The 25,249-nt window shown below is 36.5% G+C and overlaps 4 protein-coding genes across 4 annotated transcripts in view; 2 read left to right on the top strand and 2 right to left on the bottom strand.

Annotated features, from left to right (window-relative positions):
- The window catches only part of LOC137401224 (integrator complex subunit 2-like), a 40,133-nt gene extending 37,044 nt beyond the window's left edge, over nucleotides 1–3,089 (top strand). The window contains exons 19-22 of the mRNA XM_068087629.1: nucleotides 1,275–1,382; nucleotides 1,843–1,948; nucleotides 2,291–2,431; nucleotides 2,549–3,089. Coding sequence (XP_067943730.1) covers nucleotides 1,275–1,382; nucleotides 1,843–1,948; nucleotides 2,291–2,431; nucleotides 2,549–2,607 — 414 coding nt within the window. The 3' untranslated portion in view covers nucleotides 2,608–3,089. The remainder of the gene's footprint in view (nucleotides 1–1,274; nucleotides 1,383–1,842; nucleotides 1,949–2,290; nucleotides 2,432–2,548) is intronic.
- Nucleotides 3,090–3,331: 242 nt separating this feature from the next.
- LOC137396519 (NADPH:adrenodoxin oxidoreductase, mitochondrial-like) lies at nucleotides 3,332–11,806 on the bottom strand. The gene is made up of 12 exons (XM_068082827.1): nucleotides 11,643–11,806; nucleotides 10,904–10,999; nucleotides 10,461–10,589; nucleotides 9,716–9,760; nucleotides 9,539–9,607; nucleotides 9,202–9,306; nucleotides 6,847–7,030; nucleotides 6,554–6,726; nucleotides 6,359–6,432; nucleotides 5,757–5,857; nucleotides 4,063–4,224; nucleotides 3,332–3,658 (listed from the first exon to the last, which is right to left on the bottom strand). Exons 1-12 carry the CDS (start codon nucleotides 11,778–11,780, stop codon nucleotides 3,528–3,530), a joined length of 1,407 nt encoding a protein of 468 aa, XP_067938928.1. The 5' UTR covers nucleotides 11,781–11,806; the 3' UTR covers nucleotides 3,332–3,527.
- A 2,923-nt stretch (nucleotides 11,807–14,729) lies between these two features.
- LOC137396696 (uncharacterized) lies at nucleotides 14,730–21,496 on the top strand. The gene is made up of 6 exons (XM_068083014.1): nucleotides 14,730–14,837; nucleotides 17,319–17,446; nucleotides 18,148–18,872; nucleotides 19,462–19,608; nucleotides 19,845–20,096; nucleotides 20,909–21,496. Exons 3-6 carry the CDS (start codon nucleotides 18,152–18,154, stop codon nucleotides 21,103–21,105), a joined length of 1,317 nt encoding a protein of 438 aa, XP_067939115.1. The 5' UTR covers nucleotides 14,730–14,837; nucleotides 17,319–17,446; nucleotides 18,148–18,151; the 3' UTR covers nucleotides 21,106–21,496.
- Nucleotides 21,497–21,617: 121 nt separating this feature from the next.
- LOC137396705 (osteoclast-stimulating factor 1-like) lies at nucleotides 21,618–25,228 on the bottom strand. The gene is made up of 6 exons (XM_068083023.1): nucleotides 25,067–25,228; nucleotides 23,846–24,010; nucleotides 23,492–23,703; nucleotides 23,246–23,324; nucleotides 22,176–22,265; nucleotides 21,618–22,081 (listed from the first exon to the last, which is right to left on the bottom strand). The coding sequence occupies exons 1-6, from the start codon at nucleotides 25,113–25,115 to the stop codon at nucleotides 22,014–22,016; spliced, it is 663 nt and encodes a 220-aa protein (XP_067939124.1). The 5' UTR covers nucleotides 25,116–25,228; the 3' UTR covers nucleotides 21,618–22,013.
- Nucleotides 25,229–25,249: the final 21 nt, after the last annotated feature.

The raw sequence follows: 25,249 nt of genomic DNA, 5'->3' as shown, positions 1-25,249 counted from the left end.
ATAAATTGCTATAGATAACTCGAACTCAACACTGTTAATTCGAACTGTTTTTTTGCCCAACGGCTACCGAAACGGTTGTTATCGCTTTAGAAAATCACTTTATTCAAAGCCATAGAGGTAAACATCATCTTTTCGTAATTCATAAGCGTCGTTATTACCACCATCGGCAAAATATTTTTGTCAACGACTTTTCTAAAAGTTTGGTGAAAATTGATTTATACTGCGATACGATGAATAGCACGGGCTAGCCGGGTCACGCGCGCAAGGATTTTCGCCATGCACATACAAAACAAAAATCGCATGTTGTTTTGTATGTGCGTGGCGAAAATCCTTGAGTGCGTGACCCGGCTAGCCCGTGATGAATAGTTTTCCGACATTGATTCCGTGTTGAATCAACGTCGGAATGTTGAATGTATAAAACGTCTTAAAATTGGTGTAATTAAACGTATACGTTGTCTGAGCTACAAAAACTATTCATCGTTTGACCTAAACACAGAATACGTGTGTACATTCAATAAGTATCTATTAAAAAAGCGTGAGTGATATAGAATGTACCGTAAAACCTCGTAAAACTTCTAATTGAACTGCCTCGGAGTGTTGCTCTTAACAAATCCCAGGTAAAGTAAGGTAATCTGCATAAACTTCAAGAAGAAATGGCAAAATTGATCGTGGGTAAAACCCCAAAAGAAAAAAATGTCTTTTCTTTTGAGCATTTCAACAACGATCAAGTTTTGCCAATGTCAATCTGAAAAACGTCCTGGCAATAACATCACCTCAAACAACAAACCAATCTCAAGTGATAGAAAAATCTCTATACTTTTTCATGAAAACGTTTTAAACTTTACATTAGAAGCATTTAATTTGAAACAAGCCATTTGTGCTTTTGATTTATATTATAGTTTGTATATGTACATGTATCTACTAATAAATAAGTAAATATATGGACTTGTGACAGTGCTCTGATAACTTGAACGCTCTGATAATTCGAACACTTTCGCTCGGTCCCTTGAAGTTCGAGTTATCCATGTTTGACTGTACCTGCTTATATTACATGCAGAAACAAAAATTAACATTTATAAAACAAAAATATTTGCATTGTTTGCTTGAATAGCTGCGTTCCGATTGTTGTTTTCGATGGAATGAACATCTTCTAGTTAGTCCAATATCTTCCACAATGTCTTTTAACTTCAATCTTGTAACCTTTGTGAGTTATGTTATTTTACAGTATCAAATTTTGTTTCTGAATATTATAAAATGTCTGTATTTACTGGCAGGGCTATGACAGAAGACTGATTCCAATAGCCATAGCTGGTATACCGTCCATGCACATCTGCCTAGACTATGTACCTGAACTTCTTGCTCAGCCTGATATTAACAAACAGGTAATCAATCGCTTTTCTTTGTCACCAGTCATGCCTAAAGGTATTAACACTTGTTCACATCATGAGTGTGATTGTGCACTATTTTTATTTTTTCTTCTGTTGTGTCCATTCAATTGACATTTTATAGAGATGTTTTGTTGCGGTAACAAAAACTTGATTATAACTTGTTGTACCATGAAGGAGATGGCGTGTCTACTAGGTAGGTATATAAGAAGAATGCAGAGAGAAAGAAAGTGGATGGCATGACATGTTTCTAAGTGCAAATCAGACTTACCGCTGCGTTCTCATGAGACTCGCATGAACAATATTTCCTTTCAGTCGTTGGCATTGTATTTTCATTAAGGATGTGTTCTAAGTTGAAATATTTCTCACATCTATAGATATGTGCATTCTCCAGACATCTTTTCCCATTTTCCGTGTCTATGATATTCATCGCGGTAATCGCTTTATGTTCAAACAGGTGTTTGCTGTCAGGTTGGTAGCCTCATTGTGTCAGCAATACGGAGTGCATAAGACTTTCACCATGGCCAGACTCAGCATTAACACGTTGCATACTTTAGTTGGAGGTAAGAAAACTAGCTATTTCGTCTCCCGTGGATAAGTTTCACGTTGGATCATTAAATAAATAATTTACTAATTATTTGCCAGGCCTGCTATGCATATACTCTGCTTCAAACGCACACACGTGGTTACTACTGCTCTTGTGTACTGCTGTACTTGTGTACATCTGCACTTGTTCACTGTTGTACTTGTGTACTCCATCTAGTGCGTTATACTACTGCGTATACCAATTTTCCCAGTTTCCCCTGTTAGATGCTCATAGGAATTTGTTGTAATTTTATTTTAAGCATTCTGTGCTGTAAGCATCATATGATGATTTATGTAAAGTAGCGATGCTCTTATTGCAGTTCTCCCAACGCGGAGTGTAATTGCTGACATCCTCCCTGTTCTACCGGATGTTATCACAATCTGCCAGAATATGCCTGTCCTTTATGATGACTGGATAAAACTACTCGCCAAAATCTTACCTGTTGTGGCAGCGTGTAGAGGTATGTTTGCATCTTAAAGCTAGCAGTGTGTAATAGTGTAAATGGTTTTGTATCCAACCTGCATATCGCTGATTGACGCATGAATTAGACGCTCTAAAACAAGTTTGCTGTTTATAGGGGAAGCAGAGATTGACAAACAAAAGTCAAAGGTGCTGACTCTGGGAGTAAATGGCTGACTCACAGAGGTGTTGCTATCATATATGTTCATTTTGATATCACTATTCTGTACATTCGGTATAAAGCTTATGCCGGGAGATATACCTTACATACGTACATTATCAACGTACAACGACGTTGCAGTTTTTTGAGTGGCCTAATAACACTGATACTATTGAACATTTAAACATCTTTCCATGTTCCGCTGATCTCTTGTATTGCAGTCTATACAGGTGCTATATTTCAACAAACTCATTAACAAAACAAAACCTCTTAATTCCTTTGCATCAATCTGCTGACTGCTTCAGCTTTTGACCTCAAGTCTTCATTAATTGTAATTTACTAACCAAAACTTGCTATTTGAATTGACAAATGCAAATTTTCTGCAATTGTTCTTCAACATCACAAATTTATGATGTATCAGCATTTTTATTTGTCGGTGTTTTGGTTCACTAATAATTGGTCTGTAAGATGGACACACTGTTGATTAGTTCTATTGGCTAATCAATTCAAAAGGTAAAAAAATCTCTTAACTTGCATGTTTCACTAATAACTGAAGTTTAAATAGAAGCGTTTAATGACTGAAGAGCTGTTTCATGCCGAGTTCTCTTGCCCAATGCTAATAGTAAACTAATCACAGTGTAAATCACTGATTAAAATTTTTGAACTTATGACACTTATGAACTAAAATGATACTGCAAGAATCACACGTTTGTCGCTAAATCCCACAAGGCCTTACAATCATACATTTGGATCAAGTTGTATTCTTCATCCTACGCTAAAGCGTGCACACAAAATGTATGAAAATATCCAGAGCACCACAAAAACAACTTTCAAACGATAATTTTTCCAAACATTCTGCACCATAAAAATCCAATAATTTTGTTATTTGTTGTTAAGAGTCACCAGCAACCAGCATACAGCCTGTTGTTGTTGGGCATCACCTTTTGGCTATGCGCAACATTTCATTTATATTCACAATTTTTTCGCGTGGTTTGCCCTTATTTTCTCCCCGAGATATCTCCTCCTGGTTAATGTTCTCCCATCCAGTAAAGTCGACGAGATCCTTGCCTGCAAAACCAAAGCAATACGCTTATCAGTTTACCATGGGGCTGTGACTAGAGCAACTAAGGCGAGTTGCCATGTATAATGTATTCAACCCAAACTTCTCAAAAAAAATTGATGGCGCTAGAGAAGTTCAGAGTTTGAGCCTTCACGCAATACACAGCTGCACGACAGTAAATAGTGACTCTTGAAAATATGTTCCAAAGCCATAGCTCGGGTTCATGCATTAGTTTTTGTCAGAAAAGCGTCACTATGTAAAAGCGGACAACTCTAAAATAACATTTGTTGCTTCAAGACTGAAACGTATCAATTTTACAACCAGCTGATAAATGTGAATGCTCTTTACACGGTGCACATACACACGGCCATTATGCATGCAAATACAGTAGCTAAATATTATAAGTGCATACCTAAACTGTGAGACCAGTGATGTGTCTCCCCAGTTTGACTACTGGATGTGAGTCCAGAGTCAATATCCTCCAGAATGGAATCAGCAGTGTCAAAGGCATCAGTCATGGTGCTGGCAAGTACCCCAACAGGACCCCTTTTAACCCAGCCACTGCAGTACAGACCTTCAACAAAAGGAGAACCGACAATCTGTCATTGGTACGGGAGCTACAAAACATAAAGATGCCAATACCAACAGAATAGAGACTGTATACCAACAGAAGAGAGACTGTATACCAACAGAATAGAGACTGTATACCAACAGAATAGAAACTGTATAGCAACAGAAGTGAGACTGTATGGCAACAGAATAGACACTGTATGGCAACAGAATAGAGATACCAACAGAAGTGAGACTATAGCAACAGAATAGAGACTGAATAGCAACAGAATAGAAACTGTATACCAACAGAAGTGAGACTGTATAGCAACAGAATAGAGACTGAATAGCAACAGAATGGAGACTGTATAGCAACAGAATAGAGACTGTATACCAACAGAATAGAAACTGTATAGCAACAGAATAGAGACATTATAGCAACAGAATAGAGACTGTGTACTAACAGAATAGAGACTGTATAGCAACAGAATAGAGACTGTATACCAACAGAAGTGAGACTGTATAGCAACAGAATAGAGACTGTATAGCAACAGAATAGAGACTGTATAGCAACAGAATAGAAACTGTATACCAACAGAATAGAGACTGTATAGCAACAGAAGAGAGACTGTATAGCAACAGAATAGAGACTGTATAGCAACAGAATAGAGACTGTATAGCAACAGAATAGAGACTGTATAGCAACAGAATAGAGACCGTATACCAAAAGAAGTGAGACTGTATAGCAACAGAATAGAGACTGTACTAACAGAATAGAGACTGTGTACTAACAGAAGAGAGACTGTATAGCAACAGAATAGAGACTGTATAGCAACATAATAGAGACTGTGTACTAACAGAAGAGAGACTGTATAGCAACAGAATAGAGACTGTATAGCAACATAATAGAGACTGTATAGCAACATAATAGAGACTGTGTACTAACAGAATAGAGACTGTGTACTAACAGAAGAGAGACTGTATACCAACAGAATAGAGACTGTGTACTAACAGAAGAGAGACTGTATACCAACAGAATAGAGACTGTATACCAACAGAAGTGAGACTGTATAGCAACAGAATAGAGACTGTATACCAACAGAAGTGAGACTGTATAGCAACATAATAGAGACTGTATAGCAACAGAATAGAGACTGTGTACTAACAGAAGAGAGACAGTATACCAACAGAAGTGAGACTGTATACCAACAGAATAGAGACTGTGTACTAACAGAAGTGAGACTGTATACCAACAGAATAGAGACTGATTAGCAACAGAATAGAGACTGTATAGCAACAGAATTGAGACTATACCAACAGAATAGAGACTGATTAGCAACAGAATAGAGACTGTATAGCAACAGAATTGAGACTATACCAACAGAATAGAGACTGAATAGCAACAGAAAAGAAACTGTATAGCAACAGAATAGAGACTGTATAGCAACAGAATAAAGACTATAGCAACAGAATAGAGACTGTATAGCAACAGAATAGAGAATGTATAGCAACAGAATAAAGACTAGCAACGGAATAAAGACAATGTCAATTACTCACCTGCCTTGCCAACAACCCTCCCGTGTTCATTTGGGATTGTATAAGTTTTTGTATCAAATGGAATACGCTCATCTATGCATCTACTCTGGTAGCCTATGCTCCTGTATTAGCAAACAAAAGATGACAATATGCTGTAGAGAATCAGACACAAAATGGGTTTCGGATATATATTGCCATCAAAATACAAGAAATTTATACGATTTTCAAGCTTTTGTTAAATCAGCTAAGCCATGTTATTACGGTCATGATTTACAACATTGTGTTGCTACGCAGTGTTTTTGGCATTCCTCACCATATTTAAAAAATAGTTTGGTAATGCTTTTAACAGGTATGGATTACCCAATAACATAGCCAAAGTTCCAGCAGGTTACAACGAGGCAGGCATGGATCGATGCCCTTAGTATCATTCCCAAAACGGACCTCAGGATGTTTTCATATAAAACTATTTTTAAATACATTAATGTATAGAACTTTGTAGTTGATTTAATCAATATTTTCATAATGTAGCCTGAAACCTTTCAAGATCTTCTTATACAGCATCAGCAAGACAATGCATACACATGACTGTATTGGAGAGAAGCATGGAGAGATAAATCATGTACCTGACGATCAAATCGCAAGATATGTCGTGAGATTCATCAGTTGGCTCGGCTCTCTGGCTCATTATATCATCTCCCTGCGATGGTTCAACTCAATTTAATTATTAGACAGTCGGTTGATTGTCAGATTCTCTTTGAATTTGTTGTTAAATTTGTTATTTAACCTCAGAGAATACTATATTTATCATGTTACTATACCACTAGTTTGTTTTTGGTGCATCTAAGAGCTGAGACACGGCCATTGCTGGTCAAAACTTCACGAGGAGTGAGCAAAAAGTCCAAGTGCCATGATTTTCCCCCGTCAGCATCACCCGAAGAACCTGCCTTATTCTTCATTAACTCTGCAACACGACGCTTCGGTCGAGGCAATTCTAAAACAGCAATGACATTGTGTCAAACGAGCAATGCATTGCAGGCAATGTTGATCGGGTCAAATAGTTCATGAATGAGAGATAATGTAGTGTTTTTTAGAGTATAGATAACATATGTACCATCTATGTTTATGTTCTCTGCGTAAGAGGGGACATGCCCTTGTACACCAGGTAGCTTGGTCAGTTCTCTGAATTCTTTAATGGTGAAGGAAGCCTGTAAGGGCCCCCTTCTCCCCACAATGTGTATGGAACTAAGGGTACTAGCAGCTATGGCATCTAAGGCGTGTTGACAGATGTCTGTTTTCTATAAAGAGTATCAATCATACCTCATGTTAAACTAGTGGAAGGCCAGGCGTTGCATGGGTATAAAAAACAGCTTATAAAATAGTGGCAGGTAATGGAGTTGTCTGCCACTTGCCGTTAGCCTGGCACATTGCCAATGGCTAATTTGAGTACCTTAGAAAATTTATTAGTAAACTCACTAGTAAGAGCTGTGAGAACAAACATAAAATGATGTTGCGCCGTTATGCAGAGGGGTATGCATATTTTTACCCACATAACGACATACATGTATATCGCCCAATGAATCTATCAATCCCGCGTAGCTCAATGGTTTAGCATATCGCCTAGGGAATGGGAGGTTCCGACATCAAATTTTCTGCGATAGAGATTCTTCATTTTAATACTTTCATAGCTATAGTCGGACAAACTACTTTCATAGCTATAGTCGGACAAACCGAATCACACACACAAACTTTGAGATTTATATATATAGAAGATGCAGAATACAAAACTCAATCTGGTAAGATAGCATGGATTATATTTCAGTGAGAATCTATATCGTAAGGTGTATACTTTTACGAAATGACAACAAATATTCATATCTACTAGCAGTACGTAAGCCTGATGTTATTCGTGATGGCGCCTTCACCTTTAACGCAAACTTCTACACCGCTTTCATGACAACAATTCATGAATGCATTCATTGGGTGTGATTGTAACTCTCACAATTAACAATTAACTCTCCTTAATGGAGAGGTAATTGAGTTTCTAATCAGATAGATCGTGGCACATTCATATGAAAAAGGAAAGTTCAAAGATTGCCAATTGAGCCCAGCATTGCCCAGTGTAGGCATGCTTTGTCACAATAAATAAGCCATAGACAGGAGTGGAGCTCTGGCAGTTTGTTCCTATAACTCTTTCTTAATGGGAGTTTTTTCAAGGTCATGGCACACCGCTCTCATTATAGTAACGATTAGCGCAGTTAACGAAGTGTTGGCAAGCTGAATGTTTTTAAGATTTTTCATCTCTTTTACAAAGCATTTTAGTCACAGCTCATATTACTTCTCAAGTGCGACGGTATCAAGATAGCAAGACAATCAGTGTTTTATAAGTACATGTATATAAAATGAGTGGCGCAGAAAGTAGTTCTAATAAGCATTAAGCAGTGATTAATATCTAGCAACTGAAAAACCATGTCGCACTGGATTTAAACTCGGAACTTGCAGTTCTGCAGACATTGAAACTGTTCTCCAGATGCTCACACTCACTACTTTTTAGGACTGACATTGTCTACTAGTTCTTAGGACAGAGGTGCTGGATAAAATAGCTGTCCAGACTAGACTATGCTTACAACCTTATCTATATATATAAATTTCAGTGTTTGTCTGTCTGTCATCTGTCTGTCCAGGTATGGTGATAAAGTTATAGCAACGAAAACTCGCGGCATTCAAAACGCAAGTCTACTAACAATCATGGGTAACCACAAGGGCTAAGCTGCTTCTATCATTCCCATCGCTCTTACCACATACTCTATATCCTTTTCACGATTGCACACGCTAATTGCACGCTAACACACCGATTGTCCACCGTTTATTTTTGATTAATATTATCTTTTGCAATTGCTACTTTTTGGAACTATTTTTGAAAGCCAATTTTTTTAAATTTGTAATTTTTAAATGTGCCGTTTCAATTTGAAATGTGCCCTTTCACTCAAATTTCCGGTTACGGTAAATCAGCAAAAGCTAAATATTTTCACGTGAACAATTGTATTATCAGGAGTCAGAATTGCCTCTACATTCTCTCTTCGTTGAGGCAAAAAGTATCAGACAAAGAAAGTCCAATATCTCATTTTTACATTTGTACGAGTATCAAGAGGTACCAGTAGTGAGAGGTACCAGTATCGTCCATCAAAACTTTAAATACAACAAGTTTCTGCTGCAACAATAACTTTTTTTATACAAACACTTCCATGTACTCATTGTTTTTTTTTAAAATTTATTTGAACTGTACAAAAACACTTTTCTCAGATATAAGGTTTAAAAGTTGAAATGGTAAATGTTGTACATGCTAAATACAAATATGTTTTCTGCACAAAGATTTTTTATTACCCGGGCATTCAACTAGTAAACATAAATAGTAGCTTAATTGTTTGAAAAACATGCACAGCTCACATTGATTGATATATCGGCTTACCGCTAGCTTGTCAATTGGCATGAGCAAAAGACGAGCAATATCAAGGGCCACGTTGCCTTGTCCAAACACCACTGCGGACTTGGCTTTACTCAGATCTATGGCAAGCTAAAATGTCAAGACATCATGAGAGGAACAGATAAAAGGTCACAAGAATACCAACTGTATGCCAGTAGTACTTGGGTACACATGTCCATTGAATGATACGCTAGTTCTGACCTTCAACAATCCACAGTAACTTGTGACATAGCTAACTTGGCATCCTTCCATTCAGTGTCATCATTTTGGTCAAGCTGAGCAAACATTTAAATATACAAACTTGTGTGAACGGTTGACTTACATCAGCAAATTTAGGAAGGCCGTTATACCACCCCACAAACTCCCTTGCTGCGTATACACCGGGAGCATCCTACAAACATAGCAACTAAATCTAGAATCGACTGATGGCTTGTTTAGATTAACCGATTTACAGTGCAATGAGTTGAAGGTGAACTCAATGACTAGGGCAATAACTTACCTCCCCAGGAATACCAAATTTTCGATCGTTTTCAGCGCCATACGTCTACAAACACCAAAGGAACACCTCTAAGGCGTACGCAACACACCCTAATAAACAAAAAGACACACTTAATACGTAAACATTAAATGTACACTGTTAGTCTAAAATAACAGGTCTAAGAAAACCATGCTTGAATGTGTTCCATCCGTAAAAATTGTAGAATGCTAAACAAGACCATATGAGGGTGAGGCAAGCACTGAACTAAACAATCCAAGAGAGGCCAGAGTAGTGAACAATAAAATATGTATTATGGTAAGTCATGATAGCATGAGACATTGAAGAGTCTGAACGCAAAAATACCACACAGTTCACCTACGGAACAAGACAGAAAAGGCCTTCGTAGTATAAAGGTGAAATGGGAAATGTTTTTGAAGTTGAATGGATATAGGTTATGCTCATAAGTTGAAAGATTATCCAAAGGCTTGTGTTTATAAAACTGTTTGATTTATAAGCATCTGTCACCAGTTCAGTCAGATGAAATACTAAAAAAAATGTATACAACAAGAGAAAATAGACAGGGATCCTATATGACAATAGAAAATGTAATGTCTAAACTATCATACGAGTATATTTGAAGGCTATAAATATATCACATAATACCTCTATCCTATGATGCATAGAAATAGTGCAATAATAGTGAAAATAAAAACATAATCTAGTAATAATAACGAGCAAGAGATGCAAGAAGGCAACAGATATTCACCATAACCAATATATCGTAATGCTTCTCTAGTTCGCTGATTCGCACATCCTTGCCAACTTCAACATTGCCAATGAATCTACACCTGTCACCGAAGCCTGTTGCTGTCTGAGTGAAAGTATTGATAGCATTCTACAAACAAAGAGCTTGCTGACTTGGGACGACTACGCAATGCTAACAGGCTTCACTGGCTCTATCTTGGTACAACTCATGCTTATTTAACAACCAAAACATAGTGAAATGCTTTTTGAACAAAATGATGGTGAGTGATTTCTCGTCACAGCTCTGCGATGCACTCATGACAATTGTGAAACAATGTCAAAGCATTTCTTACTAGTAAAAACAGCGCAAACTTCTTTCCTCTTTCCAAGCAGGCATATATGTTCGAGATTAGTACGAAAAGGGACATAAAGAATGGATTGCATGACCTTGTCAGTAAACACTACCTTAACTTCTGGATGGTCAGGGGCGACTCCAAATCGTACTAGTCCAAATGGAACAGGTAGCCTATCTATGATATCTATATGTATATGATCATTTCTCTACAACAAAACAAATGTGGAAATCAGCATACTAATGATAGAAACCTCAGACTATTATAGTCCAAGTCAAAATGAAAAAAATGAAGTTTGCCATTATTCAAAATACAGACGAAATAAAAAAACATGATCATGTCTAAAAACTAAAATAGATTGAAACTATCTAAGCCACAAAATACTCTTTGAATCTTAGAAATGAACGACGAATTTTATTATCATGGGTCAGTAGGGATAGCGAATGAGATGTCCTTCTTACAGGCGTGCAGCGATTTTATTTTTGCTATATACACACTAGTATGCTGGCAGCCCCGTTCGCCATGAGAAATTGTCACACGTAATAATTATGTGCACAATTATTTTTGGAAATGGAAAGGTGGTCGAGCGGCGCAAATGGTAAAGGGCTTGGCGGAATCTGAATATCTGGGTTTGATTCTCGAGCGGAGCCGTCTTTTTTGCTGATGACCGCTCTTAGAGTGACTTCGGACCGATGCGGCTCTAATTATAGCAAAGATTATTATTATTTTGATTCGTTCAGCGGCATCTTTCATAAAGTAACTTGCTGTAATTCATTGACTTTGACAAGTCTAAACCTATCAAGCTGATGCATGTCAGCATGTTTAACTTGAACAAATCCTGGGGTACCAACCTTGAGGAGCCTCTGCGCTGTGTAGTAACCAGCAGGACCTGCGCCCACAATACAGGCCTTAAGACTGCTTATGGTTCGTGCACTGATACTTCTCACAGAAGCTGAGGCACGTAAAAATTGTTGTGTTCTTGGCAACATCTCAGTTTGGTAGATTTTGCATAGCAATACTGAAAAAGTAAAAGCAATAGATGACAAAATCAAGTAATTTTGGTGTCTTCTTTCCTTGTGGTTATCATATTTGTATAGTGGTTTTCCAATTAGATGTAATTTATAACTATCATTGATACAAAAATGCGTTACTGCTGACCAATGCCCTTACTGTCTGTTGCATTTGATAAAATGAGACACCCACCACTACTGCTGGCGCCTAGCTAAACTGCATACACATCCCTGTTATACAGATAGCCCACCTCAATCCTATGTCTAGTTTGTTACATTTGCTAAAACCAGTTCAGACTAATCCTTGCTAGCAAGCTTGCAAGCTCCTTATATGGATGCATGTTATCTTTTCAATTATATTACCTATTGTGGCTGAGTATAATCAAACACAATAGATTCTGTAAGCAAGCAAACAGTACTAGGTTTCCAACGTTAGTGAATTTACGCCTCTTATGTAATAATATGTAACACTAGGTGTTGTGATTCCTTTTAATCAGATTTTGTGTTACAATTGCTGTATAGAATTTTTTATTTATGGTGTACAGGATCACAGATTTTAAAAAATCAAACTTTCAACTAATTGAATTTGTCTCTAACACTGCAGTATTCGACACAATTATTTTTTTATCACAATAATGAGGCCACTTAGAAGATCAGCAAATATTTGCAAATGTGTAATTTACTTGACAAGAAAAACATGCTGCAACCTTGGTTTGAGTACAATGAAATCATACAACCAAATAATTTGCAAAAATGATTTTACGTGAGTTAATTTTGCATCATATGCAGTATATCACAATGAATAGTTAAACACAAGCAAACAAGTTCTATAGACTTTCAAATCGAAAATAAAAAATTGTGGTACAGTAGTACTCAAAAAATGTGTTATAGAGATGTATTTGTTATTTTGCTACAGACTAATGAGTTTTGTTTATTGGTACAAAAAGCAACACCCTTGAAGCTTATGATTAATGTTTCTATAAGTAAGGCTGTAAAGAATGCAAAATCGTTGTCCATACTTTCAATTGCAATTGTTTCAAATGTTCCAGGTGGATGTTGATAATTTTAGATTGCTCTCAGCATTACTTACTATGAAATATTATATAGGGTAACAAAAACACAAAATTATTAAATTAATTGATAACTAGTTTGCACAACAATGCAACATGTTGCCAGTCGCAACCAACTCCCGAGTCTAATATGAGGTTGTGGTTGCGCGGATATGGCTTTTTAACAATGAAACTGCAGTGGCAAATGCAGTTTCGGTATCACACACACCAACAAATTACCACACACAGATAAACTGGAAACTAAGCAGACAAGTGATGCCGACGTTTCAACCACTTTTACTCAATTGCCATTTTGCTATATATTTAAAAAATGTGGTATAACTGAGTTCAAAAGGGAGTTATTAGCTAAAAATTATGTCAACACTGAATTAATGTCCATGTAAATAATTATCTCTTTCCAACCTTTACCTTGCTAAAATTTTAGCTACCATCCTGAGGTGGTGGTGTCACACATTTTGGTTCAATTTACAGCCAATTAACAACTCTAACCTATAATACTAATGAACCACATTTGTTTGTATCATACCTGCCCATCGTCATTTTATCAATAGCTATATAGTTTCCTAACCCTGATAATCAACTATGCCATTTTTTCTGTTTATAGATAGGCCTACTCTCATGTAGATGTCTATCTCATGGGACTAAAGTATTACAACCATGAAGTTGATCATTACTGACATACCACTAACCAATGTTGATAACACAACATAAACAGTGCTTATGAACTACAGACTCTCTTAGTTTTTATTTCTTTGTCAGTATTTTGGCAAATGCAAGCTATTTGCAACAGACTGGTTGATTGATAGAAGAAATGTAAATTTTGTAATTGCATTAGTTGCTATTTGTGGTATACTGTAACTCTACATGAAATAGATTCACAGTGAACAATCCTATTTTACACCGGCGAGCATAAATTACAGCAACTAAATTAATTTAACTAATTTCACTAACCTTGACAAGAATAGCTATGCTGCAAATACGTTTTTATTAACACGATAATGACATTCAAATTTTAAATGTATTACATTTAAAAACATTAGCTTTAGTAATTTAAATGAAGACACAAAACTCATTTACTAGATATCACAACTGCATAATGTAGGCATTGAAGTTCATAAAAACACATGAAATTTTCAAAATGCTTTTGTGATAGTAGGCTATTAGGTTTACCTATAAATATCACATTTAAATGTTGCTAGTGAGCTCATCCACAACACTAAGCTAAGAAGTTTTATTTTGCCTAATAAGCCACCGCATTGTAATCTTATTTTCTCACTAAGAACCTCAAATGAGGTGGAAGAAACGTGAGAATGTCTTCTTGTTGCTTTTATACTTGCGTTTATCACATTGTTCTGTAAAACCAGTCACAATGTACATTCTTAGCTATTCATTTCACAGATATCATTTAAAAAATAGATGTAGTATATCAGCATCAAAATGCATAAGCCCAATGGATACTCATCCTTGCAATTCTTACGACAACTATATTGAGTCCATTTTGCAAGAGCACCGCACACAAACAGTTGTACAAAATGAGAACTCGCCAGTCAGTGACGAGATGCCTACTAATTTGCTTCACTTTACATGGAATAAAAAGCCAAATAATTTAAAGCTAACGCTTTCATAGAGTTCTACGTTTTGGCGTCGATTTATATTAATTACATACATGTAAATACATTTAGTATCTATTGGCTTTCCTGACACTAATGTAAAAATTGCAACGAACATAATAATTCGAAGAGAACACGGTAAATCAGATAAAAATCAACGGTACGTGGTACAATTCGCTCGCAATCATCAAGAATCTAGTCTTATCTAGCGACGCTCATTTTTCACTTTGTAGCGTTACAGGGAAAACTTCTTTAACAAATATACGTTCGTTAGTTGCCAAAGACGTGTCTAATATTTTCACTGTGTTACTCCGTTTGATATATTTACTCGTTATCTGTTTTTAGAATGATAATTGGTAAGATGGATTTTTGTACTTCAAGCCGACTCAATCACTTTAATATTTACTCATATGACTGTTTTAAACATAACTGCACGAGCCACGGCCATGATGGAAGTTTTGCTTTAAAACTGTAATAGAGAATGAAAACTTGTGTTTATGGCGACGACATAAAATGATTTAGACAAAATATAGAGCTGATAATATGACTTAATTTTGTTTGAAGGTGCGTCCATAAAATAATATGTTCGAATATAAGCTATAGTAGGTATATATAAGCTATATAATCTACTCAAGATTACCTCCAATGAGGTCCTATTCCGGTCTCTTAACCACCTTCAGTTTGCTATGTATTAATAAAATATTTTATTTAAAATACTATTTATGGCAGATAATCTAAAACAAATTTGTAAAGCAATGTAGTAGGTTCCTTAGCATGAATTTGTTTTGTTATATATTGTATTATCTTTTTGTCTAGTCAGTTATGATTGTATCATGTCAAGTTGCTTGCATATTTGGCGTTAATTATATTTCACATGTTATGATCCTAGCCAAGTTTATGAACTGATGTATGTGTATTTTTGTTGAGCTTGTGCAAACAGGTGAATGTCTGCAGCATAACCTTTGGCTATGTATAGGCCCTACCTTATACTTGGCCAAGAACAGGCAGTTCAGGTATAAGACTTATAAATAGACCTATTGGCTATTTGGAAATTGTGCATACATCACTCTAAACATACCTGTTTGGCATGTCATTGGCTTATTGCTAACAAATTTTAGTTGACCAATCGTTAAATTGCTGTCTATCAAACAGGTTTGAAGCCTGCTATTTAGGTAGTTGTGGCTAAGATAATACTGCTGCCATGGCCCTGGGTAGGCTCTACTGACTAGTGCACTGCTAGATAGCAATAGTAGGCCGTTGAAACCAGTAACACCAAATGTAATCAGAAAGCATTTTTGGAGATGTTGGAGTATGAAGGCAGCTCAAAGGACCATATTTGTTGCGATGACAATGAGAGAATGATCTCCCAATGTGATGGTTTTAAAGCAATTCATTCTATACACATGAGACACTGGGAACAAATGTCAAACTAAAGACATTTGTAGAGGTAGAGCACAATCTTGGGGTGAAGTAAGCCATGCAAGCCCTGACTCACTTCAGCTCTGGCTTGCATGTAAGCCATGGCTGAAATAAGTAAGCCATGCACAACACAGCCAGTAAACTAAGCTATAGCTTTACTACTAAATATCCCTGAAAAGAAATCCTGATGATATGTACAAGCATTTCATACAGGATGAATACAACAATATACAGGACACATTATAAACTTTGCCACAATTGGTTTTGACTGAAATAGTCTTAACCAGTTGTCGGAATCGTTTTTCTCTGTGTCTAAAAATGTATGCTCACACCCGTATCCATGTTCACATTTAATAACACATCTTTTCAGCTGAAACTGTGATAATGACACAAAACCTTGGCACAGAAATGTAACATTTCGTAATAAATTAATGCTAAAAGTTTACTTACAACAATATTTTTATTTGTCTGACAATAAATTACATAGTGATTTATAGTATGGCTGTATTTTATGGCTTCAGCATTTTAATATATTGACCTATAAGCCTAATATTGACCTATTGACCTATAAGCCTCTGCCAACATACTATATGTCAACAATCAAATGTCTCGGATGTGGTGCTTTCAATAGTTTGTTGCAGCATAAAAATTGATGGTATTGTAACCAATGGAGATTTCTAAAAGAAAATTTTATTTTTGAGTAATTCGTTTGGGACATGTGCGTGTAGTCATTGATCTATCTATTTTTTTTTGTTCAACAATCGCTTAGAATTTAAAACCGGTTTAGTTTTAAAATGCACTGATGTTTTCTTGCATTAACAGACTGGTTTTACTCTTGTAACTTCATATTTAACTCACTCAAATGCATGAAGATATCTGCAGTAAAGGCTAAATCACGCAACTATCTGTACCATTTAGCTCAGACAAATTGTCTGAGCATCACAATTCATCACATTTATGCAGTTGAATTGATGGCTAGGGCGTTTATTTGAATATTTTAAATACCACTTTTCCTCGTTCACTGGCATGATCATTCACAGCGGTTAAAAGTACCCACTTACTGCGACCTTTGTAGCTACTGAAAACATATGTAAAGGAAAATCAGTGATACAATTTGAAATTTAAAGTGAATCACCATTAAAAATGCAAGGTTTTAATGGCAGCGGCCAAGACATTAAATTTTTGTGCGCTATAGCTAAGGCTAAATTATCTCTACCTTTACGCCAAGTTTTTTCTGGATGCACAGACCTAGTAAATGCATTTGAAGATTTTATCAGAATTTTAAGGTTTAAAACACTTATAATAAAGCAAATTTGCCTTCTTCATGAAAGGCTTGCTCTCTCAGGTTTGATCTCAATCTTTCCTAACTGGCAGCGGTTGAGTTATGAAAGTTCATTCTTCATTTGATATGCTTGCAGTTCTCCTATGAGCTCAGTTTCTTTTCAATTCTGCTTGCTTTCATTTCCACAAGTCGCAGCTGAAGAGTTTTTGGATCGATACCTAGATTTACGATCTGTCTCTGTTTGTGGAAACCATTGCTGGTGAGGTAAGGCTAACAGCTCTTTTGGCTCAGCTGTAGTAAATATGATTGGCCTCTGAATTGTATGGTCTTATCGTAGGCATTATTCAATCATTCGCTGATTGTCTGTTCTGGCTTGCTAAACACTCCACAATATTTTAGTGAGTCTGTTTAGTAGGATGATATATGTTAGTAATTAAGGTAACAGAGAATCTCTTTCAGCAGATTAAAAATTGATTACATGTTAGTTGAGCCGTCTTGCAATACATGCTCTATTCCTGTAAGGCTTGGAACGGAGTTTACACTTTTCACCTAAAGTTTAAATCATTTTGTTCTTGTACTCGCATTGCAGTAAATTGTGCAAACTTGCAGTGCATCTCAAGTTTGCACAATTTTCCCACCTTTAGTTATGCCAAGCATTTTGTGTGTTCATTTTGCTCTGCATATTCTGATTCAACACTAGAGGTCAATTTAATCCATATAAGTCTGCATTATGTGGTTATACGCATGTTTGTTATCCACTACATACCGTACTTAAAAGTTGTGCAGCAAAGTGCAGATGAGGCTGATCAGAGAACTAGTCTTTAACAATTGAGTGAAAACAATTATACAGCTTATACCCTTTAGCATTCAGTTGACCTTCAGGTTTGATCTAGTTTCCGTATACTCCTTGGCTACAGCCTTTGAATTTGTGGTGGATTGTTCATCGCGATAATACACACTTTCAGGGTTATGCCTAGCCTCTTTTGCAAGACGTGCCAGGTCCGGCAGACCAAAGGAAAACCTAATCGTCAGGTTGTTGTTTGTAAGAGATTGGGGAGCCATTTGACTGATGAGGAGTTGTCAACTGTTATTGAGCATCAAATTGAAAGCATTCCATCTTTAGAGCGTCAAACAAACCTGAAATCAAAGCCAGATCAAAAGGATGCTAGTCCTACCAGAATTGAACAAGATATTGGAAGCGCTCGAACTAACGTAGCATTTGGTGAAAAAAGCGCTTCAGCTAGCTATCCAATTCAGGATGCAGTTCGCAAGCTTGTTGAGCAAGAATACCGACACAGGGTGAGAAAAGTGACAAGTAGTTTTCTACAAAGTGAATTTTCACCATCAGAGTCTACCCATTCTAGGTCTCATTCGAGTAGGTCTTTCGCCACTGACTGTAAAAATAAATGTGATCTCGAGCAGCCAGGCAAACTTACTAACACCTTCACATCTAGAAACCACCCAAGCAAAAGGAAAATGGTTACGCATTATACTAAATTTGGTCACGCTGCTTCAACAAAACATACAAAATTTGGTGATGAGACTCTGTTAGGTCTGTGCCGACCTCAGCCTGCTCCCCATACTAGATTGGCAATGGAAACCTATAGGGAACAATTGGAGGATATGTTAAAGGAGCTAAATCGAAGTGATCTGCTACCCTGTCTCAATAGGACGCGCCCACTATTTAAAGGTATGACTTATACATAGTGACTCACTATCTCATCTCAATAGGACACGCCCACTATTTAAAGGTACGACTTATACATAGTAACTCACTATCTCATCTCAATAAGACGCGCCCACTATTTAAAAGTATGACTTACACATAGTAGCCCACAACCTGATCTCAATAGGACACACCCACTATTGAGTGGGTGTGCCTTACCTCAATAGGATACGCCCACCGTTTAAAGGTATAGCTTATACATAGTAACTCACTACCTTATCTCAATAGGACACCCCCACTATTGAGTGGGTGTGCCTTACCTCAATAAAACATGCCCACTGTTTAAAGGTATAACTTATACATAGTAGCTCACTACCTCATCTCAATAGGACACCCCCACCGTTTAAAGGTATCCTGTACATAGCCCAGTTTTGTCTCTACTGCTTTCTCTTGCAATTGAGCCTTCTGAAATCTACTCTAGGAACATATTGTCACACTGACTTGCAGAGCAAGGGTTTCAATTATAAGCAATAATAGTGTATTGCTACATATTCTTTCACAGTAGACACATGTTGTCATGTTGTCTCAAGTTATCATGTTCTATTCCTTGCAGACCTGATTGAGGATTTCTACATGAAACGCAAGCCTACTACAGAGGTCTTGCCGACGCGAGTATTGCGTAGCGCAACTAAACGTCAGCAACCACCCAGAAGATTATCTAGCAGGTTAAAAGACGCTAAACTGCGGCCTGTTACTTGTGGTGAGCATATTTGTATCTTTTGACTTTCAGGAAAGCTGATGTTTATAGTGAATGGTAACTACTTTGTAGCGTGGGCTAGTAATAGGCTTCTTCAGTCTTCAGGTTTTGTATTCCCGTATGCTCATTAAATTCACAATGCTTTATGGGTTTAAAGCGAGGCGCTATATAGATAGCTACGTAGCTTGCCTTCAATAGTTTTGCAAGGCCCATAATGTAATCAATCATCATGCTTGCAGAGGTGAAAATGCGGGTGAGGATACAGTACAAGTCTCACAGACATTTACTCTCAGGAATTCAGAGCATAAAAAATAGTCGAGAAGAGCAGCAAATGGACAAGTTCTTTCAGGCTACAAGTGTGATGAGAGGAAGGGATACCGGTTGCGTCGTCTGCAACATTTCTTTTTCTGACATTACCTATCTGGGAGCATTTTGGAGGGACTACAGCAATGGAACTTTGCAAGAGGCTCTTCGTGGAGTTTTCCTAACAGGTGTGTTTAGATTTAGTATTACTGTGACATACATAATTACTCTCCGTCATATCAATAATGCAAGTGCACAGCTAGCTGTTGTCGACTTTCTAGGTCTCTGGGCAAAACAATAATGCCAACAATAATAATAGTTCTTTCAATTTTGCTTTCAAGCCCTTTAGAGTTACTTTACGGCTATACCTAGATCATAAGCGGTCAACGGAGTTGAAGATATTTTCCCAGCTCGCTGTAGTGCCATAGGTTTACATATCATAAGTTCTGGTAATAGTCTCTTCTCTTTTACCATCTCACCATTTTTTCAAGAATTGCAACCGTTGACCTATTCAATGCTATGTGGTTATTTCTGAATGATTTACTAACAAAATAATTCTTATCAATGTCTTAGTCATGTTGTCTGTACATAAGCTGTTACTTGACATCTGGAACTTTTTTTGCAGACTGAATGTAACGATACAAAGTGCTGCCTATATCAAAGAACAATTGCTAATATTAACTCAAAGCTAAATTGGTTTTTGTAAAATTTAACTTTATTAACCACCAATTGTATTGCATATAAAAAAAATAGAATTTCCGTTGTATTTATTTAGTATAAAGCCATAAACATTCATACTGTATGTGTGAATGACAGGATCTCAGGCTTTTGAGGGCCTGTAAAAGCTCATGTCTCAAGGTTAAAAGAATGTTGTGGAATATGGAGGTAGTGGAAAGTTCTTAAACAAAACTTTCCACTGATTTGAGATAACGGCTAACGAAAAGTTACAGTATGCCAATATCTAATAGTATTTCATTTGTTCACACATTGTTAACTGCAGAGATGATGCGACAAACGGCTGGCAATGAAGAACTGGATCTCCTTGTCAGTGTAGATGAAACAGATTTTCTGAATGGACAAAAATTATTGGTCAAAAATTTGGAAACCGGGAGTGGCAGTGGTTCAACTGGTTTCAGCGTGAGGGGACAGATAGGCGTACCTACCACAGCTAGAATAGAACAGAACTTAATTGAGTGAAGTGCGGTGTAGATGGCCTACCAATTATTATTTATCGTTCTATTTTTTTGAGTTTTTGTTATACTGTATTCCGAATCCTGATGTTGCCAAAGGTTTCTTTTTACTGACACCTGATGTCAAATCCCTTTCAATGAATGCTGCCTTCTGTTTTACTAATGTAATCTTGGCAAGTGTTGAATGACTGCGCTATAGAATGACTTTTCAGATAATCAGATGATATATTAATACTCCTGCTCAATTCATCGTTCTATCTACAGATTTTCAAAATGACTTTAGTACAAGTTTTTATTAATTGCTAGTAAAGAGAAATTAGTTGTTGTTGTCTTCTCCTAGCTACCTAACTCCGTCAGATATTTTAGCATTACTAACATATACTTTTCCACAATGTCAATTGACAATCCTTCTCTTGAACTTATTTTGGATTATAATACAGCTGACAACATCTGCTTAAAACCTTGTAATGCGAGAGTGATGCTCTCTCTTCTACAATGGCATAATCTATAGCGAACAACTGCAGAGTGGAATGAAACTTCATTATGAAAATTCAGCTGCCTTTCTTGCGATAGTCAGCGAGCATTAGCTGACGATATCACAACCTCATCAACATAATTATTAAAACGAGGAAAAAAAAGCATTTTGATCAAGTTCTGAAGGAATGGCAACAAAAAAATGTCAGTAGGAACCCATTTAGTGGTTGTTTTCTAGAGACAGTTGTTTGAATAACAAATCTTTCCCAGTTTCTGGCAGTCATACAAAAAATGTAAATAAATTCTAACATACACATAATATCAAATAGGCTAGTATGTGTAATTTGCACAACTACAGAACATGTCTAAAAGTAGCTTTTATTATAAACTGTAAATATCTTAGCAGAATGTCTGATAACAGTGAGAAGAGCCTTCCAACGTCTAATCTGAGTCTTCATCATCGATATATTCATTGTCATTCCGAGACACGCTGCCTCTTGACGTTCTCGCTGCAACATTGACCAGACTATGATAAGATATGTCTGGCTATGAGATAGGGTATGTAATAGCTCTTCGGAACCTATCTATAGTACGCTGACTTACCTGCTCTCTGAATCAGTGCACCACACTGTGGATTCTTAGACAATTCATACGGGGTCTTTCCATCATTATTTTTAATAGTTACATCAGCATCTATAGCAGAAAATGTAGAAACATAATCAAAGCCTGTGTTTCACTCAGATATACTACCTGTGGGGATGCCATAATTGAGCAGATTTTAAAGAACTCTGTCATCTGTAGACTTCGATATAAAGCAGAGCAAGGTAACTGTCAGAGCGCTTCACTTACAATACTGTCACACTTATAGTACTGTCACACTGCTTCACTTACAATACTGTCACACTTATAGTACTGTCACACTTATAATACTGTCACACTTATAATACTGTCACACTTATAATACTGTCACACTTATAATACTGTCACACTTATAGTGCTGTCACACTTATAGTGCTGTCACACTTATAGTGCTGTCACACTTATAGTACTGTCACACTTATAGTACTGTCACACTTATAGTACTGTCACACTTATAGTACTGTCACACTTATAGTACTGTCACACTTATAGTACTGTCACACTTATAGTACTGTCACACTTATAATACTGTCACACTTATAATACTTTCACACTTATAATACTGTCACACTTATAATACTGTCACACTTATAATACTGTCACACTTATAATACTGTCACACTTATAATACTGTCACACTTATAATACTGTCACACTTATAATACTGTCACACTTATAATACTGTCACACTTATAATACTGTCACACTTATAGTGCTGTCACACTTATAGTACTGTCACACTTATAGTACTGTCACACTTATAGTACTGTCACACTTATAGTACTGTCACACTTATAGTACTGTCACACTTATAGTACTGTCACACTTATAGTACTGTCACACTTATAATACTGTCACACTTATAATACTGTCACACTTATAGTACTGTCACACTTATAATACTGCCACACTTATAGTACTGTTACACTTATAATACTGTCACACTTATAGTACTGTCACACTTATAATACTGCCACACTTATAGTACTGTTACACTTATAGTACTGTTACACTTATAGAGCTGTCATACTTACGTTTATCTAATAATAGGCTGACACATTCAGCATGACCTTTCCATGCACAGGCGTGCAGTGGCGTATCACCCAATTTATTCTACAAAAATTAGCAGTAAACAAATAGGAAAAACATGTTCACTGAAGCATTAAATTCGTGAACAGAAACAAATGAAGCAATCTTATGCAGTAAGTAGTACAAGTACGTACTCTAGGAATATGCTCCATTGAATAGAGACTATGTTTTTGTAAAAAGATTAAACTAACCTGTGAATTAATTGAAACATTGGCGACGCCGAGTAAGACCTGAACACACTGCGAGTGTCCGCCGTGAGCGGCCCAATATAAAGGTGTTGCACTAGATTTATCAAGGCCATTTACTGACACCCCATTTGCCAAACATTCCTGCAAGAATGGCAAGTTACCTCGCTTGGCAGCTTCGTGCAAGGGATTGTCAATTTCTTCCATGCTCTCAGATACTAAAACAGAAATGTTCAACAGATCAAGTTTTTTGCAAAGATTTTAGAATAAATATGTTATTCAACAAATTAAAAAATGAAATTTTATAATCACAAGCTAAAATTCTAACATTATTTTATTAAAAAAAAGGCTTTAACCCACCATAATTGCTTGGAACGAGACCAACTTTGTTGTTACATTTGGCCTTCCACCAGCCATTAGGATCAGATGTATCTATTATGTACAAGGTGTCACCTTCCTCAAAGGATAGTTCATCAGACTGGTTCGCTACGTACTTGTAGACAGCGCGAACGACTTTAATCTGAGCTGTAGCATAACATGCAACAACATTAGCTGAATCATAGAAACTTCCACTATTTCAACGTACAATATTATTATGTACTGATTCAACACTCCTATGATACAGTACTCCTAAACAGGAACTTATTTTCAACACTGACTAAGAGCAGATAACTCTTATTTAATAAGAATGCCCAAATTTTAACTTGTTTCAATTTCAAATGATTAATACTATAACAATAATAATTACGAAGGCATCAACATCACAAAAACTTGAGGTGCAGCTTTAATTTATACAGCAGATAATTTTAGAGTAGTGAATGTATGGAACACTACCCCTCATTTGACAGCTTTTACTTTAAATGGCTAAAAGTTAAAAAGCAGCAATGTTGACTGTAGCTTATGGGTACACGCAGCTACTTGTCACCATCAATCAACCTTTCTTTTCTTGGAATTGAAAAACAAGGCTAGACTATTGTGTGAGCTAAGCTACATATTTATGAGTCACAGCTTTGTAAAAACTGTCTACATCTTTAGAGTATTCCAATAGATAAAACCCCTTTAAGAAAATTGCCTCATCGCGTAAATGATTAAGCATGCATCAAAATGAGTCTATGGTATAAATCTATTAAAAAAGGAATTAGAAGCTCTGATGAGCTCAAAATTCAGCTACTTAAATACTTAATAAACCTACCAATTTGGATGAGCCTAAATTTTACTGCAAGATTTGTGGTAAATCAAAATTGCTATGCCAATCTCTAATTAGCTATTTTTTGAATGAAAACTATAAGTTGCCCACATACCACCATGCTTGAAAATGTAAAAAGACGGCAAACATATTAAGAATAACCAAACTTATTGCAACATCTTGCAAATAAAATTTATATATGGGATGAGGTTAAGCAAATTCAATATTTGTACAACAATGTTATACTAATTGATGAACAGATTTTTTCAAAAACTATGTTTCGTTTATTAGTATCACCAATTCTTAAAAGCTGGACTGCATGGCTAACGAAATTTGATACATGATGGTAGAATCGTAAATAAAAGCACATGAGGAAGTCACGCAGAAGCGTTTACCACGTCTTGTAGGAGGTGGAGGAGGTGCAGGTCGTCCTGGATTTGCCATATTCACAATAAAACTGATAACAGTAGTATACTTAAATCACAACATCTAATCTCACGGTACAACACGTTGTATGGCTATTTCGGTTAAACAACACTTTAAAACATCCCGGAAGTTCTGCATTAGGACGATGAACC

The sequence above is a fragment of the Watersipora subatra genome, chromosome 1 (assembly GCF_963576615.1).
Source record: "Watersipora subatra chromosome 1, tzWatSuba1.1, whole genome shotgun sequence".
NCBI lineage: Eukaryota > Metazoa > Bryozoa > Gymnolaemata > Cheilostomatida > Watersiporidae > Watersipora > Watersipora subatra.
This window is presented reverse-complemented; position numbering and strand designations above follow the sequence as displayed.

Coding starts and splice junctions, on each gene's coding strand:
- LOC137396519 (XM_068082827.1), bottom strand. CDS start 11,780: ATGTTGCCAAGAACACAACAATTTTTACGTGCCTCAGCTTCTGTGAGA. Junction 9,761..10,460: donor ATTACGATATATTGGTTATG/GTGAATATCTGT, acceptor TGGTGTTTGTAG/ACGTATGGCGCTGAAAACGA. Junction 6,727..6,846: donor AGAGAACATAAACATAGATG/GTACATATGTTA, acceptor TTGCTGTTTTAG/AATTGCCTCGACCGAAGCGT.
- LOC137396696 (XM_068083014.1), top strand. CDS start 18,152: ATGCCTAGCCTCTTTTGCAAGACGTGCCAGGTCCGGCAGACCAAAGGA. Junction 19,609..19,844: donor ACTGCGGCCTGTTACTTGTG/GTGAGCATATTT, acceptor TCATGCTTGCAG/AGGTGAAAATGCGGGTGAGG. Junction 20,097..20,908: donor TCGTGGAGTTTTCCTAACAG/GTGTGTTTAGAT, acceptor TGTTAACTGCAG/AGATGATGCGACAAACGGCT.
- LOC137396705 (XM_068083023.1), bottom strand. CDS start 25,115: ATGGCAAATCCAGGACGACCTGCACCTCCTCCACCTCCTACAAGACGT. Junction 24,011..25,066: donor TCCACCTCCTACAAGACGTG/GTAAACGCTTCT, acceptor GTTATGCTACAG/CTCAGATTAAAGTCGTTCGC. Junction 23,325..23,491: donor ATGTTTCAATTAATTCACAG/GTTAGTTTAATC, acceptor TAATTTTTGTAG/AATAAATTGGGTGATACGCC.